Source organism: Micropterus dolomieu, linkage group LG21 (genome assembly GCF_021292245.1).
Source record: "Micropterus dolomieu isolate WLL.071019.BEF.003 ecotype Adirondacks linkage group LG21, ASM2129224v1, whole genome shotgun sequence".
NCBI classification, from domain to species: domain Eukaryota; kingdom Metazoa; phylum Chordata; class Actinopteri; order Centrarchiformes; family Centrarchidae; genus Micropterus; species Micropterus dolomieu.
The window spans coordinates 4,002,664-4,020,360 of NC_060170.1; the positions used below are offsets into that span (position 1 = coordinate 4,002,664).

General features: G+C 39.0%; 2 protein-coding genes across 4 annotated transcripts in view; one reads left to right on the forward strand and one right to left on the reverse strand.

Moving 5' to 3' along the window:
* The first annotated feature begins 1,412 nt into the window (after positions 1–1,412).
* Positions 1,413–9,057, forward strand: tm2d2 (TM2 domain containing 2). Its single transcript, XM_046035610.1, has 4 exons — positions 1,413–1,774; positions 2,237–2,324; positions 2,400–2,515; positions 6,350–9,057. The coding sequence occupies exons 1-4, from the start codon at positions 1,509–1,511 to the stop codon at positions 6,561–6,563; spliced, it is 684 nt and encodes a 227-aa protein (XP_045891566.1). The 5' UTR covers positions 1,413–1,508; the 3' UTR covers positions 6,564–9,057.
* Positions 9,058–13,135: 4,078 nt separating this feature from the next.
* Positions 13,136–17,697, reverse strand: part of htra4 (HtrA serine peptidase 4) — a 19,971-nt gene continuing 15,409 nt past the window's right edge. For all 3 annotated transcript variants that reach the window (XM_046036148.1, XM_046036149.1, XM_046036150.1), the window contains exons 6-9: positions 16,480–16,594; positions 16,313–16,370; positions 14,597–14,692; positions 13,136–13,386 (exon numbers count right to left, since the gene is read on the reverse strand). In XM_046036148.1, coding sequence (XP_045892104.1) covers positions 13,221–13,386; positions 14,597–14,692; positions 16,313–16,370; positions 16,480–16,594 — 435 coding nt within the window. In that variant the 3' untranslated portion in view covers positions 13,136–13,220. The remainder of the gene's footprint in view (positions 13,387–14,596; positions 14,693–16,312; positions 16,371–16,479; positions 16,595–17,697) is intronic.

Sequence of the window (17,697 nt, forward strand, 5' to 3'; positions counted from 1 at the left end):
CTGAAGACAGAGAATGGAAAGAAAGGATGAATGAGCAGCAGTGAAAAAAGAACAGGAGCAGAAAAGGAATGGAGGTGATCAGAATATATTCTGCATGGACTGCAAGCGATTTCTTTTTTTTCTTCTTTTTAAAAAAAGTTTATTTGATGGGTATAGATGCTATAAACAAAGAGAATTGTACAACAATTTTCCAGTGCACAGCATAACAGCATTTATAGCTGCTGCTAATTTCCAATGCCCGTTTTAACATTACACATACAACAAACATTAAACATAGTAAGAGTAAAACAATTGAGCACATACATGTACAAGAAGAAAAATGAGGCACAGCTCTTCCTTCAGTCTCTGTGCTAGCAGTGATGGGAGTCTAGAAAGGGTGAGAGCAGGCTTAACAGGGATAGTGTTTTACATTCTGTAAAGACATATGAAGAGAAAAAATGGTGCCTTACGTCTGCTGGTCATCTATCCCTCACTTGCTGTTGCCTGAATCTGATGTAGGAAGGAAGAGTAGGCTAGGGAATGTTGCACAATATGTACAGGAGCATCTTAGGAATGAATGGAATAGCTACATAAATATTTTTATACTGATGTAGAAGAAAGTGGCCTTTGATTTGTCGGCTATCCCCATATTCATTTCAGACATTGTGACTGCCTGATGGACTTTTTACGGCAGAGCTGGTAGCAATACTGTGGGTGGTGTGGTGGGTGGAAGAAGCTGAGGTGGAGAAAGTTGTTATTTGTTATGATTCGCTGTCTGGCTTTATGGCACTAGGGGGAGAAAGAGGTGGGGCTAGGTTAGATTTAGTTGGGGAGATGTTAACAATGTTTTGTGGATTAGAGAGGAGGGGGTGTAGCGAGGGTGTAGCGAGGGTTTCAGCACATGTTGGGGTTGAGGGGAATGGGGCTGCTGATGAAGTTGCTAAGGCAAGTTTAGGTAGAGAAAAGGTGGAGGTAGAGGTGCCTTTTGACAGACTGGAGTGTCATAGCATCATAAAGGAAAGACTGACCCAACAATGGTAGCAAGTGGATTAAAGACACCAGAGGGAGGAAGCTGGAACACTGGAAATACAACAATCTTGTTTTGGATAAATCAGATTAATTTGGCCAGATTAGGTGTACAGGAGTCTGTCAAACATTATCATGCACTTTGGAGACTGTTGTCATGGGTCTAAATAATTTGGGGGTTTAACTATTATCTTTAAAAACTCTGATGAGTGATAGTCCTAATCAAGAAGAGAGAGCATTGGAACTAATTCACTTTCTGAAATCCACCGGCCTATATTGGAAAATATAGGTCAGGAGGTCAGTAGGATGAGATCCAGTGGACAGTCTTCATCACCAGTGGGAGGCAGCAACAGAGCCTAGTCTGCCGGAAAGGAACAGAAGAAGAAAAGAAGGCGCTTTCTGACGACGTCATAAACTCTAGACCCAAACAAACCTTGGTAGGTAGCTAGTTAAACTATGGATGGCTAGTTTATTAGGATGGGTGTAGTAATTTGAGGGCGACAATGATTTCAGTCAGCTATATTCTGTTGTGTGGACAATTCCTGTTGCTACTGACGGTGATTCTGTTACAATGTCTGGAAGGAATTCACTCCCAAAACTCATCGACAACAGAGACTCCTGCTTCTTCTCCTGGTCAGGGAGCTACCGCCCTCCCGTTCAGCGAGCAGCCGTCGGATGTTGGCAAATATGAAATACCGGTGGAAAGTACGAATTATACAGAGCCCTATGAGTACAAGCCCCCGTCACCAGTCGTCCTTTGCAGCTACCTGTAAGTAACATGTACAGTAGTCTTGCTACAATGCTATCGTGTGTTAGCTAATGCTAACTATACGCGTACTGTTTTCAGAAATCCAGTTAACCAAAGCAGCGCCGTTTAACATCCGACATTTCCTATAATACTTTAAAAATGTGTCGTATAATTGAATAAGGCCAATTAAAATGAGTGGAGACTCTTTTAATTGAATTGAAATTTGGTATTTCATTGGTAATATTGTACGCCGTATTTACTGTAAGGTCCTATGAATAAACGTTAGCCCTTACATCCAGCTCTGCTCGGTGTGCAGTGTTGCGAATAATTCAGGGGATTGGAAACTGAAGTTTGGCTTGTGTTTTTACAAAAGCATCTAACGCTACAGTTATCAGTTATGTAGGTTATCAGTCATTTTCACAGCAGTGGCATGCTACATTGTTAACTTTCTGTTCTTCGTTATATATTTGATACATGATGAAGACCAGAGGAGTTCATCTACTGTCAAGACCCTGTGGATCACGCAGGCAACCACAGCGCCTTCCTGGAGTTGGGCCATGGTTGTGTTGGGGTAAGTGCTGTTTGTAAGAACATGTTATGTTGTTAATCACTCTGCACTTGACTTATTCACTCTTTTTATGTTTAGTGGGGTGGCCAGACTCAAAAAGAGGTGAACCACACACCGGTTATCTGCACTGCACTTGATGATATAGAGTGTGCCGGACCCAGAGAATTCCTCAGAGGAAACGTACCATGCATAAAGTAAGGGACACACAACGGTTACACATCTGCATGTGCCAAAACTGTCTCACCAAACTTTAGATAATTCTTAGAATCGTTAAAACACACGTCTGCATTTGGAGCAGCTGATGTTTCAATTTAATATTCAGGTAAAATCTCTGTGATTATTATTTTTTGTCATATTCTCAGGCTTTACCAGTTAATGGCACTGTAAAGGTAAATGTCTATGTCATGCAGTTATAAGGTGATAATGTCTTCTTGTACAAAAGGTAAAAACAGTGTTCCCAGGCATCCCAGAGAAATTTCCTTTCACCCAGTCTGCAAAAAAAAACAGGAAAATTAATTATTAAAGTGGTGAACCTTTGACATGTTAACATGTTCTTTTGCCACCTGGCTGGTAGCTAAAATTAGGAACCTGAGAAGAAAGAAAAATCACGACTGAAAAATGGAGACGCACACAGGAGACATTCTTCCACAGCAGCCTGTCTGTATGTTCAACCAGAAATTAACCAACAACACCTGTGGCATTTATTATAATTCACCCCAAGTTATTGACTAAACAAGCAACCTACCACGGGCCTAATTCTTTGGCATTTTATAGAACCCATAATGAAAACAATCATTGTTTGCAGCTCTGTAGGAATCGGACAGGCCAGCTTTTTTTCTCTGTCAGCTTCTTGTGGTGCTGCCTTCACGGGAACGGGAAGTCAGATTATCATCTCTAAAATGTTACCCACATGGTGTTTACTGTGTAAACTCCGGAAAATTGAAGCTCTCTTTCTTGGCACCCTGAAAGCAACTTCGCTGCACCAGCGAGTGACGTGAACCCACCTCGCGCTGTGAGTCGCAGACAGTTTGTGCCAAAGCGGACATAAACTGTAGTTTCAGTAGGCTATAAAAATGTAACGTTAAAAACTGAAGCCCTGACTTGGTCTGTTGGGGATTGTAAGCTGCACTTTATCAGAGGTGCTGAAGTTAACAGGTGAGATTTCTGCCTGATCACAGGTGTTGTCGGTTAGTTCCGTTTTCCCCGGCATGAGCACCTCCTCGTCTCATCCAGTTCTGTGTCTGTCAGACGGTTCGAGGGGAAACTTGCAGCAAATCAGTAACATAATGCAGTATAGGGCATGTAGTAAAATATTATGAATTCTCTTTAAATAGGCTAATGACGTTAGTCTCCTATTATTAAGATTTTTTTCTTTACATGTCAGAGAACTCAGATATGTGGGAGAGATTCTGAATGTGCAGAAAGTTTTGAACATGAGCGCAGATATATATTGATTTTCGATATTTTATATTTTTTTTACTAGGCCTATTTAAAATCGTACTTGATTGCAGAGCTGCAGGCAGTGCGTATTCGCGCAGCACATCCTCTCGCTCGTCCCTCTCTCTCTACCTCTCCCTCAGCTGCACAAATCTGTCCAACACAACGCTGTCAATGTCGGAGACCCAGCTTAAAAAATTATTAGCAAGCATGTAAGGAGCCTAGCTAATAACGAGAGCTAAATTAATGTTAGAATACAGCTGGGGTTTTGAGGCTAGCACGCTGTATATAGCTGGTAGTCAATATCGACTGCACATGCACACACCCCCTGTGCGCCAGTTACACTGTCATTCTGTGGGAAACACTAAGTTATGATATGATAAGTTATTAAAGGATGAGCTAACAAAGTCAATAACTGAATTAAAACGGATTAATTTATTACTGGGATGAAAAGGGGCCACAATAAATTTAAATGGGTTACTTCCCCACAGAAGACACAAAAGAGGAGATAAGACTTAATCATGTGTGTTGACTCAGCAGTGTTATTAAATAAGTTGATCTACAGGAGAAAAATATTTAAAAGCAATAAAGAATGCCTGAGAGCCTCACTACATTATATTTATATATTTTGAATTGTCACCTGCCACCTGACTTTTGTGTTTCCCTTTTATATAATAAGATATTTCCACCATAAATTGGTGCAGAAACTTTCACCAGAATGCAGGAAATTAAGTGTTTAATGCTCAGAATCTTCTGGGGGAGGACCTCCATACCACCCACTTATTAAGTGCCCCATCCAAGAAAACCGTTTCTGGCTTCACATACAGTTTCTGGGAGGAACATTCACTTATTAGTTAAATATAATTACTTTTCACGTGGCTTTTTACCTGGGAAAGTATTTAATATGTTGTTTGTCATTCAATTATGTGGTTTTTTTTCTATGTTTTTAATAACAAAAATCACTCAAATATATTTTTTGATGGGGGGCGGTAAGGGACCTGGATAATGGATAGGGTGGCATTGGCCTCAAAAAAGGTTGAGAACCACTGGCCTAGAGTGTAATTGCGTAGTTTGTTGTTTCCCCCTCTTTTTCTGCTATAAGTCACACCTCATGCTTCACATGTCAAGTGACAGTATAGTTTTTTCCTCTCATATTAAGTCATTGCGAGGCAGATTGACAGCACATTTGATGATGATGGATATATTGAAGATGTAGTGTAGCAGTCTGCTTTATAATGAAAAAGCTTTGTTGTCGCAGCATGGGACTTTGAATTTCCATTAGTTAAGTTTTTCTGAAAAGAAGAAGAAAACAATATAGGATTTTAAAAAATCAAAGTCTGTAGTGGTCTTAAAAATCCTGTATCATTTGGGCTCTAATTTCCATATCATGTTTGGAAAACATAAGTAGAGAGAGCAGGGATGCGAGAAGGAAAAGTTGCACTCTGTCCAGGCTTTTATTGTTGTTTGCTTTTGTTATTAAAATAACTGCCCCTCTGTCGGTGTAGATATGTTTCTGGGATGGTGTGACACCTACCTCTAACAAGAAGTCAGTCCACAGAGTGCAGAACTCTGCTAGAGCCGAATAATGTCTGGGGGGTTATTGTGCACCACCTAGAGCTGAAACAGTTTAGTCGATTAGTCGATCAAAAAGAAATTAATTGTCAACTATTTTGATAATCGATTAACAACTTTAGTCATTTTTTAAAAGAAGAAATGTCAGACAGTTGCTGGTTTCATCTTAAATTTAAGGATTTGGTGCTTTTCTTTGTCATTATGACGTCATTTATGATGGACTGTTGGTTAGACAAAAGAAGCAATTTAAAGACGTCACATTGGGCTCTGGAAAGTAGAGATTTTTCAAAATCTTTTGACATTTTACAGACTAAAGAATTAATTGTGAAAATAATCCTGTTGAGTTTAAGAACTCGAGAGGATCATCCTGTAAACAGTAAATTTGTGACATTAGTTTGATTGAATTACTTGAGAAATGTAAAACATTATCATATATTGTATATTATTATAAATTGTACAGGGACTGATCCAGATCTGTGGCATCCGTACTTCACCACTAGAGGGCAATGTAGTACCATTACTTGACCTTTTTTTTTTTTGCCATGTTTTCACAGTACACCGCATTCTCCCAGCATCTCTCTGCATTCATCAGCACGAGGTTAATCTCTGTAGCAACTGCGTAGAGATCAGAGACATCCAGCGGGCTCAACACAATCAAAGCAGCACCTGCACAAAGACACTGCTGCAATCTAGTACTTGGATAAATGCTACTTTTGTGAAGCTTATAATGTTTAGTTTCTATTCAGACAGTCTGTCCACCCCTTTCATTGTACAGAACAGGTGTTGCTTTTATTGTGTCTGCTCCTTGTGGATCAAAACTGCAAGTGTTCTGCGCTAGCTTCTATGAAGGTCTTGTGGTTTGCTTCATCTTTATCATATTAAGGTTCAAGGTATTAAATTGTGGAAGAAGTTAAATGTAACATTAAATGCTTGTGAATTATTTTGTTTGCACTGTTGTTCCTATTTCATTCCAGGTGACATTAAATAGCATTAAATGTCCTCTTGCATCTTTTGCACAGATACACCGGACACTATTTCATCACCACACTGCTGTACTCCTTCTTCCTGGGTTGTTTTGGGGTGGATCGTTTCTGCCTGGGCCACACCGGCACTGCTGTCGGGAAGCTGCTCACCCTGGGAGGCCTGGGAATCTGGTGGTTCGTGGATTTGATCCTGCTCATCACTGGAGGCCTGATGCCCAGCGATTACAGCAACTGGTGCACCTACTACTGAGACAGACAGCGGAGCGTGACCGAGGACTCTGGCCAACTCTTAGTCAGATATTATCAGTTAAATATTGAAAACTCCAGGGCACTGGCCTCTGCCTGCCATGGTTATGAATCTGTGGGCTGGCTTGTTGTAAGGGGATTTATAGCTCAGCCGTGCAAAGTGGAGTCCAGGGGCCCCCTGAGGTTCCCAGGGCTCCCGAGAAAAATGTGGAATAAGTAGATTTAATTCTAATTTAATTCACTTGAAAATTCCCACATTGAGAATGCATAAGAATGACTATACTCAGCTTTCGCCAGAGCAACAGTGATGACTGCTACCTTTAATACTAAATTGTCAACTTGGGTCACCTGTAGTTCAGTTTATATGGTCTGGAAAGAAATGAGTCATGTTGCCTTTTAGTTCTGGTCTGCTTCATGTTGACACTGACTTGACTGATACACGGAGAGGGACACAAGCACAACACATCTTTCGAAGAACTGATGTATTGGAGAAAATCAGCGCACTCATAAGGTGGCAGGAACACGTGTTATCACGGTTACCAAATGACTTGCATAAATAAATACATTGCTTATAAGATTGTTTTCTTGACAGTTTACTGCTGAATAAATAGTAGTTTCGCTCTTCAATTCCTGCAAAAATCGGTTATTTCTTTACAAGCTCGTGATGACACCAGAGAACATAAATAAGCGCGTAAGGCTCAGAAAGTGCAGCATGACTTGCTGTTATTTTGTGAAATTTGATTTCACCATGTAAGTCCACACAGCAATAATGACACAGTATGACATCACTGAAAATGTCCAATCATTGAGTTACCTGTCTATCCATATGACTTCATTTGAACAGCTCCATATATATATTTATAAAGCCAGTGTGAACACGAACCAAACCAGAACTGAATGGCAACAATTTACGTTTTATTCCCTTTGTTTGGACCAAATGAGCTGAACTACAGGTGTAAAAGTGACCTGAAATCCTACAAAATGTAATTAGTTCTCATGTCCTGAAAATGATGGGAATCCACGTGTTCTGTAGCTACAGTCCCACTCTTAATTTCAGATGTAGACATGCTGATACAGCCAGGCTAGATAGTCACTGTGACATACATAATTTTGCATACTGACCATGAATCCTCCATTCCAGTTAAACTCTGAGCAATGATCTTAGAAATATTCTGTGATTTCTTGAGGGCAACATCCTACACAATTATTATCATAGCTTTCCTTCTTCATGACCAAACAGCCCAGCTTTGACCCTTCGCTGTCCTCTTCTACTGGAGGCGTTCTGACTTCTGTATTTTCTCTGCTGCTTCAGTGTGTTCAAGCTGTACTTAGACTGATTAACATTACAGCCTGAAGCCAGCAAGAACACAAGACATGGACATAAGTCACGTTGACAAGATGCGACTCTAAGACTGTTTTGAGACAGCTAAAGCAGTACATTTCCTTTACCTTGACATATTGCATCTGTGCTGGGTGGGAGCATATCCCTCCTTTGCATTCATGTGTAGAGCCTGACCCTGTTTAAATGTCTCAAACTTAACAAATTTTGATCTTCATTGACTTTCTCCAGCGAGGCCCAGGTCTCACATTAAAAATTTAAAATCTTCATCTTCCACTTTGTAGAATTTCTCATCTTTACCTGAACTGAAGGTTTATGTGCTCTTTCGTAGATACAGCCGGTTTCATTACCTAAGGATCCATAAAACCCTTCTAGGTCATAAAAAGTTGAAGAAGACATGTCAGTGTGTCGACTTGTCTCCTCCTGCAGCAGCAGCAATGTAGAAGGCAATATATTTTCAGCTGGCTAAACACCTTTAAAGTGGAAAGAATTAAGACTCTGCTTTACATATTGCAGTTTTCCACTTAATTCACAAAAATGGCAGTTTATATACTGTCTTACACACCTGCAAAAAGAAATGAGAGTTGTTATTTTATAAGATCTTTCCTTTAATCCAAATGTAATTCTTTGCTCTATTTCATTTTCTAATCCAAATCCAGCTCTGCAGATCTGCCCTATATTACTATAAAAACATGCTGAAACATCCAATATTCATGCCTCTGTAAAACTGTAATGTTCTGGAGTCTTGGGGGCCTTTGTAAGATACTGTAAATAATACTGATCTGCCCAACAGAAGCTTCACTTGGGAAGCGTTGCCGTACTATTTATTTATTTACTTTACGCATTGCATGTGTTGAGTCAGAAAAGACGTATTCCTGGAAACGTCCTTGAGTCTTATATTGATTTGGCAATGTTTGTTTTTCAAATGATCTCAATGTGTATGTTTCTCCTGAACGTATAAAGGAAAACGTGCCATTTGAAATGAAATTGAGAGATAGTGGCAGTTAATGATTTTTTTCCCTGTGCTCTTCAAATTTTTTATTAAAGCTACATGTGCTCCTGGAAACTCCACTTTCCTCTATTGTGATGGTGAGAAGGAATCCAAAGTGTCTCATGCTGTATTTGTCCACAGTTGTGACTCAATAAAAAGTATCTGGTACAGTGTGTTCTCTTGGTTCTCGGGTTAGATAATGGACCCTGGTTTGTGCAGAGTAGAATGTCAATCAAAGTCCTTACTCAGTACTTTAAGTTATCGACTCAGTTTAGAAGATTGGATTAGTAGTGCAATGTTGAATTCCTCCAGAGATGCAGCATATGATCAACATTTTGAACAGCAGTGGAAAACACTGATAAAATGGAGTACATTTGTAAAGAAACTCAACAAATGCAGACACTTCTCTACAGGTGTCCTGCATTAAAATGATACTGTCTTCCAAATGAAAAATAGATATAAGCAACAACATGATGTGGGATTATTTTCCTATCTTTATTCAAGAGGCTGGTCTTTCAATTTGAGAACATGGGATTGATTTCACGTTCAGATGTTGTAAAGCATTACAACCAGAACCCCTCAAAATCCTGCTCTGGCACTCAAACAGGCCTAACTTGTGCTTAGATTTGCTCCTCTACTGCTCAAACTGTTTGCTTGGACAGATATGTTGTCGCTTGCACAGATTTGCTCAGGCTGCTTTCAGATTTCTCCTCTGTCGTATGATTTTTGTGCAATAACCTTGTCAAAATCTCATTCGCTTTACTTCTTTGAGCGTCCCGTATAGGCACTTACTCTTACACCACGTTCATCCACTCCCGCCCCCCACGGCTTTATTTGCTTTCTTTACAGCTTTTGGAACAAAGAGACAGCTACATACTGTATAATAGTAGCCGAATATTACACCAACATCCCATCAGGGTGATGAAGTACAAAATAGTGTCACCTTCATAATGGAATTGAGCCATCATTAATACAATTGTTTACACCTGTGCTTTTCATCCCACAACAACTTAAAACAGGGCTGGAAACTCACGTGTTGACTGTGAGACTGAATTGACACTTTTCACACACTCAAGCTAATTTTCTCAAGCTGTGCTCAAAATGTATAACTGGGGCACATTTAGCCCTGATATTTAAATATGGCAGGGTTTATCACACATGGGTAAGTGCCGTAAACCTGCATTCTTTCTTATGACCAGCTGGGGGGGGCGACTCCACCGGTCGTAAAATGAAGTCTGATTGCATCGTGTATGACAACGTGACGCTACTTCTCACTTGATTTATTACCCCAGTAAACACTTTCCTCATGGGTTTTTGATCTCAATCTGTAGTTTCATGTCTTCTTCAACACAGTATGATGTTTATTTAGTAAATTATAGTCCCATTTAGAGGAAAATAAATGATAAAGCAGGTTATACTTTAGGGTGTAGCTACCTTGTGATTGGAAAGTTGCTACCATGGTGACCTGTCACAGTGTGTTTTCAATTCATGAAAGTGTAACTGTAACTATAACATAGGTCGCATAAAAATGTCTTGTTCACTGTTTGGTTGTACTAAAAGTCACTCTAAGGAGTCGCTGTTCATTTATTCTGATTAGTAGGCTACATTTTGTTTTAAGCCTAATTTTCCCTAGCCAAAATTAGCATCCCAATTAATATCACAGTTAACGTGAATAACAGATGCACGGTGCTAACCAAGCAAGCTAGTTAGCGCTAGCTAATGCCGCAGGCCACATCCTGCCGTAACCACCTCTGTGTAGTCCAGCATACAGTACATAAATCTGATATACTATTCAATTCAATTTTATTTATATAGCGCCAAATCACAACAACAGTTACCTTAGAGTGCTTTTCATGAAAGAGCAGGTCTAGACCATACTCAGATGTTATTTACAGAAAAAAATAAATAAATAAAATATATATATATATATATATATATATATATATATATATATATATATACAGATATGTATAGTAGTGTTAATGATAATAATCGTAATGTTAATGATTATAATAACAATAATAACAATAGGACTAGTAACAATAGTTGTTGTAGCAAAGGGTGTTGAGCAGGAACAAAGGGGCAGCAGGTGACCCGCAACCACAGATCCAGACTCCACAGCTCCAGAGCCAGAAAACCTGCAGGAAGTGATCGGAGCATGGAACATGGAACGCATATACGTATGACAAAAACAAATAATGTAACACCAAAAATATTATGATGGTTTGAGGATAAAAGGAGAAGTTATCCTACCACTTAAGCTCCTTGGTGTTACTGGTGTGAATCTAAAGTATTGGCTGAACAAAAGAAGTGGTGAGGAAGAGGAAAGGACATGACAGCCAGTGGCTTGGAACTTTACAGTTAAGATAAACACAACATGTTAACTAGTAGAGAATTGTTACAAACAAGCTAAAATGAAAGCTGTCTGTATGTTGCCAGTTTGGCTTAGTTTGCCACGCAACTTCAAATGTAGCAAGTCCCTATAAACTAGGCAAACCAGCTCCTCCCTTCTCTACCAGCAGAGTTCTTCATTCTTTCTCGACTTTGTTTCCAGGGAGATTTTGTTGAGTGGATATAGTGACTACAGTAACCACCACATTTATTTACAATAAAATATTAAATTCTCATCCTTTGAATTTATTCTTTTTTTAAATAATATATTTTTAATAGGTAATTACTTAGTAATAAAAAAGAAATGATAAGAGCTGAACTAAACTAAGTATCAATAAGAGCATATCAATAAAGTGATAAATTACTACTCACAGGTAAGAGTCCATCTCTGGGGAGAAGGAGGGGGGATTCTCATATCATTTTTGATATGCAAGAATGTTTGTTGTAACTTTAGTTTTTTGTTTTTTGATAAATGCTAATAAATAAAACACTTTGTTTAGGGACAAGTAAAAATTAACTTCGGACAATTGCCAGAATCAGCTTGCCTGAGCTGATGTGACCCCAGCATAGGCTTTATGACTAGGGTTGTAATGTTACTGTGATAGAAACATTTTAAAATGGAGCACCAACAACAGCTTGTTTTATAATTTATTTTTGTCTGTCACTGATTAACTGATGTCTTTAATTTTCAAACTTAAGTAGACATAGAGGAAGGTAAGAAGGATTATGTTCCTAAATGCCATGATATTTAAGACAATGAGATGGTGGTTTAACAATGTTTTTGTTGTTATATTTTTGAAAAAGGAATGTATTTTGAGTTACAGTGAGAAAGTATACTCATAATGTAATCCTCATAATAAAGACTTCTAGACACTCGACTTGAAAATAAACAAAAGCTAACACACTCATTTAGAGTGATCTTGATAAAACTATTGACATATTTACATTTATTGTTAGGCCACAACCTCTAACAGGAGCAAATGAAGTCAGATGATGTAGTAAAAAGAGAGAGAAATGCATGCAAGGGAAATGGGCTTCTAGGCCCATGTGAAATGTTTTAAGTTAATGTTACGTAGGTAACTTACATCATGTGAATTTAGTCACGTGACTTACATAATGTCCTTATTTTAACGCAAACCATGATCTTTTTCCTAAACCTTACCAAGTAGTTTGTTGCTTAAACCTAACCATTTTAGATATCCTTGTATAATTTACATTATCATTATTTATATATTTATTTTAAATGCAGCTTGTCTTTTCATTGTTATTTAATTCCCTGTGAAACCTGGTGTAGAACAAAGCCATCTATCTAACTTCATATTAAACCATTCCCCCTTTATTTCTGTCACAGCACAGCTGCCAACATGCCGTTGGCAGCTATATTCATATTTATAATTATCTCATGTCCCCTAATGCAACCAGTGAAACAGCAAAATGACATTATTGTCTGCTGATGTCCAACAGCAGGTCTTGATGCTCTGTGCTGTGAAGTCCATCTTTTTACTCTTTGGCAACAATTTTATGAATGAAAACTGCCTACAAGCCGAACAGGTAGCCTTGCGTGGCACCACCTGTGAACATGTGGTATTCATCAAATGGTTGAACACAATGTTGTGTTTGCAACTGTGCATCGTTGCTTCAGTCGGAACATTATGTGTCTCATTCATTTCATGGGTGTACAAATTTGTATCTTTACCTTTGATGATTTCTTTCTCTATGATTGTTGAACATTTGCACAAAATGGCAGCACTTCCTTATTCTGAGAAAGGGGCCGCACTTCCTCTTTCTGATGCCAGTCTCTTTTGTTCTCTAAGTATCTCGTTCTCGTAAAGACAAAATAGAAAAAGCAATGCGGTGCACATCACCAGCTGTTTTATCAGTGTTACAGGACATTACATTTACATTTCTTCTTTAATGGCAGACATTTACAGTCAGTGGTATTAGTCAGTCTCTTCAGGAATGATAGTTAGTGTAACATCCTTATCCTTTCGTCTCACCACCACTGAAAGCGGGGTGCCACTCTGGACGGCTTCGCTCACTTCCTGCGTGGTGTGGACGGGCCACCCGTTGATGCCGATGATGACGTCATGATCGATCATGCCAGCGCTGTGGAGAAAACAACGCCATAAATCACTCGTACATAAAGCCTTACTAAAGCAGACCCAAACTCTGCTGGGCTGATCTCACACCCTAAGGAAAACATCAGTGACATTTAGACAAGTCTGTTCCTGTGTCGGGTTCTTCCCTCTCAAGAGACAAAGTAAACAATGGAAGCGGTGGGGTCATGGATTTATAATGCACCTCACTGCATGACATTTACATTTGAAGCATTTACTCTTGCTGATGATCTTATGCAGACTGAGTGACAATACAGGCAAGACTGCCGAGCTACATTCTGATTTCACCAGACAATAACAAGGGGTGTAAGCAATAGTATAGCAGACAATTCAGCATTGTCTTGATAAACTGACACCCTCTGCTGTACTGGTTGTAGGTTATACTGCTGTACGCTGTTCAAAGCTTCAGGCTTCAATGTCACAGGAAGCAATGTTGCACTATGAAAAATATAGAGTCTAAAGAGTCGGAGAGAGAGATCTTATCTTCACTAAGAGAAAGATGTCAGAGCTTTGCCTGTGGGAAGCACAAGTATAACGAGCAGCAGGACCACAGTTCAATCTGCAGCCTTGAGAACTGCAGGGATGCTCTTATTCCACGCCTTGAAATATATCCTCCAAATGGCAGTTCACCGCACTGCTGTTGCATTTTATAAAACCTGCCTAAACAAGCTCTTACTGTGCATCATACTGCTCCAGGTTACACACTCTGATAAAAAAAAATAACTCACTAGTGTGCTTATCTTACTTTGAACCTTACACCAATGCAATTATGCAAGAGCAACATTTTTGATTGCTACTGGAGACTAATATTGACAAGTGCATGTGTCAGTTAGGGTTGGACTCCTGCTAATAGTAATGCTTATAGGTTTTGGACTGAAACCACAGAACAAAGCAAACCTGTACAGATTCATTCCTATATGTTCCTGCTAGGGTGGGAATGTCTCTGCAACAATATATTTACAGCATATACTACTGAAATCTACAACTTTTGTTATGAATTGGCACTACATAAATAAAACCAAACTGAATTGAATTAAGAACCTCCCACAGACAAGAAGTATTTATCAGAAAAAAACAATTATCAGCTAATATCAAAAACAACCACGATGCTGTTATACTTTGCCATTCTTCTGAAATTACGAGCTAAATGGGATGAATTTCCCACCACATAGTAGACAAGATTGTAGTTTGACTTTTACCTGGAGGCAGCTGTTCCAGGTATTACCTCATAAATATAAACCCCTGAGCTCACATCTGGAAATTCAACCTTATGCTCCTTGAGATCTCGGATCCAACTGGAGAAAAATGAAGATGAAGATGGATTAGAGAAACAGTCTATACCAACTGACACAACCCAAATTCTATCAAAACCACAGAGATTCTTTTATTCCATGCTTTGGAAAATATCCAGAGAATTTCAAATATCAGTTCACAGCACTGCAGCTGCATTTTGTAAAACCTACACACTGTATATAGGTATAGACAAATATTAAATGTGATAAAATAGTTAGATTTTACAGATATTTACTGGATTAGCCAAAAGCAGACATTCCCATCTGGTTATTTAACTGTTACTTAATTTAATTTTGAGAAATGTGCTATATCATGATATTAATATAAAATGCACTTCAAGTAAGGTGTTTTAAATAGCTCTAAGGATGGCAATGTCAGTGGGTCTGCAACTGAAATCTCTCAACTTCTAATGGTGGATTGCCACGATATTTCATATATATATATATATATATATATATATATATATATATATATATATATATATATATATGGTTCTAAGAGGATTAATTCTAGTTTCTAGTAAATTCTAGTAAACATCATACCTGCTAAGCACTGAGTCTGTTAGCGTGCTGACATTAGCATATACTGTAGCTCACAGCACCAGTGCACATAGATGTATTAGGAGATAGTGATGTGTCGCAAACATATCGTTCCATATATGTTTATCCATATATATGTATGTGACTGTATCATAGACTGTACATAAGAAATGGACGTAGTCATCGTGACGTCGCCCGTTGGTTTGTGGACTGCCTCTTTGAAGCCTCGAGTTTGGCCGATAGGGCTCCGCCATGTCGAGTTTTTGCAACCAGGAAGTTCCCGGAAGTGACGATACAGCGGAGCTAACGGCCGTGTGTGGAGCTAGCTAGTTTGCTTAGTGCCACTGTAACTCACGTTAACTGTCATTTTAACAAGGCTGATAACTTTGTCTATCGAACAACAGTCTTAAAACTAAATGTACTCACCAGAGAAAGTCAACAGCCAACTCCTAATAGGCTTTATCAATGGTGCTGGTTAAATTTACACAGTGCCGAGAGTGATTGACAGGTCGCCATGGTAACGACTTGTCAATCATAGTTATCCCGCCCTGAAACATACTCTGCTCTGTGGTCTATTTTAAAGTAAATGGGACCATAATTTACTAAATAAACATAATTTTGTATTGAAGAAGACTTGAAACTAGCGACTGAGACCATAAACTCATCAGGAAAGGGTTTACTGGGGTACTTATTCAGCTGAGAAGTAGGGTCATTTTCCCATTATTTCTAATCGAGCCGGACTTCTTTTTGCAACCAGAAGAGTCGCCCCCTGCTGGATTTTCAATAGAATGCAGGTTTCAGGGACTTCCGCATCGGCTTCATATTGTAGGCCGGAAGCTTCCCGCTTGGACTGTATACAGTGCAACTATTTATTAATCTTTTTTTTTTCAGTAGTTTGTTATTTTTGTTATGCAACATGATTAATATTCTTAATATATCCCATGTTTTAACCTTCAATGACTCAATATATTGTAGATTAAGGATTTTGCAACAAATAACAGTGGCAATAACCACCGAGGGACCATAATTGCCATCCCTATTAGGAGAGCTTGATGGAAATGAGTTCTTCTGAGGTTTACTTACGATGGTGAAAGCTGCAGCATCCGGACACCTATGAATTTCTTTTTTTGTCCTGTATTTCCTAAAGGCAAATGAATGAACAAATGAATAAATGACTCATGAATGACATCATATAAGTATTCCTTGAAACTGCGACTATATCGGCAACACTGGCATTAGATCCTGCTTACCGTTGACTTGTCTGTTGTAGGACTCAGCAAGAAACTGCCGTATTCTGTCTGCAGGGATGGCGAAAGAGATTCCTGCTGCCACTTTCAGAGTATTTATGCCTATTACATCTCCATCCTGTTAAACATAGAATAGAAGGAGAGTCATGAGATAATGGTCTTACGTGTTTATTTGATTTCATAGTTTTGCTCATAGTCTGTTAAAGGGACAGTTAATAATACAGTTGCAATACGCCTGATTTGAATGAAAACCTTTTCTAGACTTCTCTTTAGGATAAGAAAAATCCAGTGCTGGTTTGAATGGACCTCTGCGCACTACCTCAGTCCTCATAAAGTCTGTCAAGACTGGGGGCCAATCAACTGGGTCATTTGGTAGAGCATCAACTTTTCCATTAGGGTCTGAACTCCTTGTATCTGATGCTGGCTGTTCATCTCTGGCTGTGCTCGTACTGGCTGAGGCTGCCTGTGTTTCACCTGGGTCTGTGGGACCTGCTGAAGACATCTGGACTGGGTCTGTGCTGGTAGTGGTTGAGGCTGGATGTGAATCAACTGTGCTTGTACTGGCCGATTATCCAGCATCTACTCTACTGAAACTTAAGCATATAAATATGAATTATAGATATCAGAACTTACTAGATATTAATGTTATCAGCTCCATCCGACCCATTCAAACTGGCTCCCCCATGTTTTCCATTAATACATTTTTTACATGTAAAATACAGTGGGGGAAAAAAGTATTTGACCCCTTGCTGATTTTGCAGGTTTGCCCACTTACAAAGAATGCAACAATCTACAATTTTAATCATATGTACATTCTAACAATGAAAGACAGAATCCCAAAGAAAATTCCAGAAAATCACATCATATGAATTTATAAAAATTGATAACCATCTGATGAGGAAAAACAAGTATTTGACCCCCTACCAAACAGCAAGTATTCTGGCTCCTACAAGCCAGTTAGTCTTTCTTTAAGACACAGCCCCAATCCCAACCAATTATCTACATCAAATACACCTGCCTCACCTCATTACCTGCATAAAAGACACCTGTCAACACCCAAACAACCAGCATCCAACATCACCACCATGGGCAAGACCAAAGAGCTTTCTACGGACATCAGGGACAAGATTGTTGATCTGCACAAGGCTGGGATGGGCTACAAGAGAATCGGAAAGCAACTTGGAGAGAAAAGATCAACTGTCGGTGCAGTTATCAGGAAAT

Coding starts and splice junctions, on each gene's coding strand:
- tm2d2 (XM_046035610.1), top strand. CDS start 1,509: ATGATTTCAGTCAGCTATATTCTGTTGTGTGGACAATTCCTGTTGCTA. Junction 2,325..2,399: donor TGGGCCATGGTTGTGTTGGG/GTAAGTGCTGTT, acceptor TTTTATGTTTAG/TGGGGTGGCCAGACTCAAAA. Junction 2,516..6,349: donor GGAAACGTACCATGCATAAA/GTAAGGGACACA, acceptor TCTTTTGCACAG/ATACACCGGACACTATTTCA.